The 3,247-nt window shown below is 41.1% G+C and overlaps 1 protein-coding gene across 1 annotated transcript in view; it reads left to right on the top strand.

Annotated features, from left to right (window-relative positions):
• The window catches only part of LOC117938021 (cadherin-12-like), a 94,974-nt gene that overhangs the window by 54,871 nt on the left and 36,856 nt on the right, over positions 1 to 3,247 (top strand). Inside the window, exons 4-5 of the mRNA XM_034862341.1 lie at positions 243 to 362; positions 2,220 to 2,387. Coding sequence (XP_034718232.1) covers positions 243 to 362; positions 2,220 to 2,387 — 288 coding nt within the window. The remainder of the gene's footprint in view (positions 1 to 242; positions 363 to 2,219; positions 2,388 to 3,247) is intronic.

The following is a 3,247-nucleotide window of genomic DNA, read 5'->3' as shown; positions in this document are numbered from 1 at the left end:
TTTTGATGAATCTCTTTGAAATGCGACAAACGTGCAACTCACATCATAACACAAGAAAATTGAACAACATCCGAACAACAACTCTGACCGTTCAGGATAAGCTGGAGCTTTCTCACATGCGACGCATCCTTTATTAGTGTCAGGCGAGATCCTTCAGTGAACTGATGAACTTCAAAGTGTTAGGATCGTGCGAGGAAACATATGAAGTCAAAGCCAGTATGTCTTCCCATTCTTTTCCCCAGGGACATATGTGACGCAAGTGACTGCCACAGATGCAGATGACCCTACCTATGGAAACAGTGCTAGAGTGGTATACAGCATCCTCCATGGCCAGCCATACTTCTCTGTTGACCCCAAAACAGGTAAACGTGTTATCTCTGAAGATGTATGTTGCAAAATAGTTTTTGAGTCAGTGTAAAGGTCATAAACGTTTTTACCTTAAATATGTGAAATCAAAGTACTGTACGTCTGTTTTATGTGCTCCTGGCAATTGCAGTGAGGCAATCATGGAGTGAAATAAGGCTATCTAGGCCATTAGGCTCAAAGAAAATGTATGATTTATTATCTTCTAAATAGTGTGTGCGATATACTAAGATATACTGGTCCACAATAATAAGTGTGGACCAGTGCAAGCATATATCATGAGAATAAAACTGGTCCCAGAAATGACCCCTGGGCCACTCCACAAATCATAGGCCATAAAAAGACACATGCTCCAATAAAGACAGTGAATTATTTATGTGACAGGTGTGAAATAAAGGGTCAGTTGTATTAAACACTGCATTTAAATAAAGCAGTAGTCATATCTAGTATTTAATCATCAAACCGTTTTGATAAAACAAATGTAAACCTTCAGAATATTTGCTTCAGACACATGAAGCTGGATCAAAATAAAAAGAGGCAAATATACAATTACTTTTGAGTAAAGTGGCTCTAAAGATGGTAGTTGCGAGCTTGCTGGGGCAGAGCAATGCCATCACTTTTTGCGACATATCAAAATGTCAGATGAACCCACAAACTGACAGCCCCAGCATTGGGAAATGATCTGCAATCTCAAAACCGCCAGTGACTTTCTCTATCTACTTCTGTAAGGATACTGAAATTAGTCAGCAAACCGATACAGTGGCTTAAATTGAAATCTCCAAAAGACACAAACTACAAAGACAGAAAAACAATGCTGCAGCATTATTTAGTTAATTCCTCTTTATGTACAGCTGCACTTTGCTGGTGTAGGCGGTGTGTGTCATAGGCGGAAGATGGCAGTTAAAAGGTTGCAGAGTGGCAGCAAGGCAGGGTATTGCAGGGTATTTAAATCTGAAATACCTGCATACCACCGGTTTGCCGGCAGTGGGCTGCTGTTGGCTTACCATCTGGGGCAGCTCAAAGCATACGAAAATAGGTTCATACATATCACACAGTCAGATACGGTGGAATCTGTTGCTGATTATGCCGCTCATGCCAGAGCTTCACAGTGCGCGTACTGTGACTGTATTTCAAACTGATGCTGGAAAAAAATCAAACTGTTAAAGTAAATGTTTGCCCTGCTGGGCCTGCTTCTATCTCCAATCGCACATCAACAACAGGAACCAACACTGGGAGGAAAAAGGTGAGCAGGGGAAGGGGATTACAACAACATGCGTGTCACAGAATTGTCAGTCTCAGAAACAGACATCCCCATTTTCCAAAAAAGATGAGAGATATATCAAAAAAATAAACATAGTCTTTGATTTTGTGTTCACACTTGTTAGGGGTCTGTGGATCAAATACATCCACACGACATATAAAATGGAATAAGAGGAGGGGAAAAGTGCAGACCCACCTATGCTGCCTGCTTCCTTTTAGCCTGCCAACCTCCCACTGACCTAGCTATTAATCTGCAGTACAAACGCTCTCTGATCTCAGGGTCTCTGATCCTCAAGTGAATCATTATATGGCTTCACCAGAGTTTCCCATTGAATGTCAAGTGTCTCCAGTTTGCAAAATGACCTCTATTTCAGCCTTGGTTAGAGCTGCACAAGCAGCTTCTTCCTTGGGAGTTTTTTTGTGTAAATATATTGTGCATTTTGAGGTAAATTGTACATTTAGCGTCAAACATAATTCACAAGATTTGATGTTGACCACTTCTTCCCTTTTGTCTTTTATCTCACCATCTCCATCAATCACCCTCCATTGCTACTCCTTTGTTGTCTATATTTCCTATTCACCTTGCTGCTCACCAGGCGTGATAAAGACAGCTTTGCCCAATATGGACCGAGAGGTGAAGGAACAGTACCAGGTATTAATCCAGGCCAAGGACATGGGGGGCCAGCTGGGGGGGCTGGCTGGGACCACCACCATCAACATCACTCTCAGTGATGTCAACGATAATCCACCAAGGTTCTCTAAAAGTGAGTGCCCTTTGTAGATCTTTTGTTTTTAAATGATTGCTGTTTAACAACACCAACTTTCATTTTTGTCAAGCAATAGCAATGCACATGACTTTACGCAGGTTCACACATTTGTTATGATATTATAACAAAATGAACACAAACACAATTACTGGGCAGGAGGTATTCATCACGTCTACTCTCCGTAATTGGTTGTCATTATTTGTCATTATGCACTGTAGTAAGCAAAGGCCTGTTCATTTAACATGCTTGCATATATATCTTCTACTCCTGGCAAATAAACTAGGATTGGTGTTGTTTCTCTCATGGGGCTATCCTTCTATATTAAGACTGGGGTTGAGCGTGATGGTGCTGCACCAGGGATTGAGTCAGTGTATTTAAACACTGTATTTCATGCAGTATTTTGTATAAGCTCCTAAACCAGATTAATTTGATTGTACAGTTCACCAGGTCATGTAAAAACCCAAGCTGGAAAAAAACCTCATTACTGTAAACACATTGATCTGTGAAAGCTTCTCTACTTATTCTAAGCATAAATATTAAATTGTGGGCAAAATGTTTCCTACTGCAAATCAGGAAGCGTATGAAAGGAGAGCAAAAATACTGTTCTGTATTGATGCAGTCTCTTCGGGTATTTTAAGGGCGACACCGAGCGGCCTCCTCTGAATGTAAATGGCAGTCAGACGGTCAAGCTCCTTTGGCTGCGAGGAAAAGATGATATTTCCATAATGCTGTCACAGCACAGAGGTTTGGGCCAAGTATGGTGGCACCGCTGCCCCGTCCCAAATCCTCTCTTTGTTGTCTTTCCTTTTCCATCCATAAAAGGCTTACAGGTTAAAAAGAAGAAAAAATAAATATAT

Source organism: Etheostoma cragini, chromosome 22 (genome assembly GCF_013103735.1).
Source record: "Etheostoma cragini isolate CJK2018 chromosome 22, CSU_Ecrag_1.0, whole genome shotgun sequence".
NCBI classification, from domain to species: Eukaryota; Metazoa; Chordata; class Actinopteri; order Perciformes; family Percidae; genus Etheostoma; species Etheostoma cragini.
The sequence above is the reverse complement of the archived record's forward strand: the minus strand, read 5'-3'. Positions and strand labels throughout refer to the sequence as shown.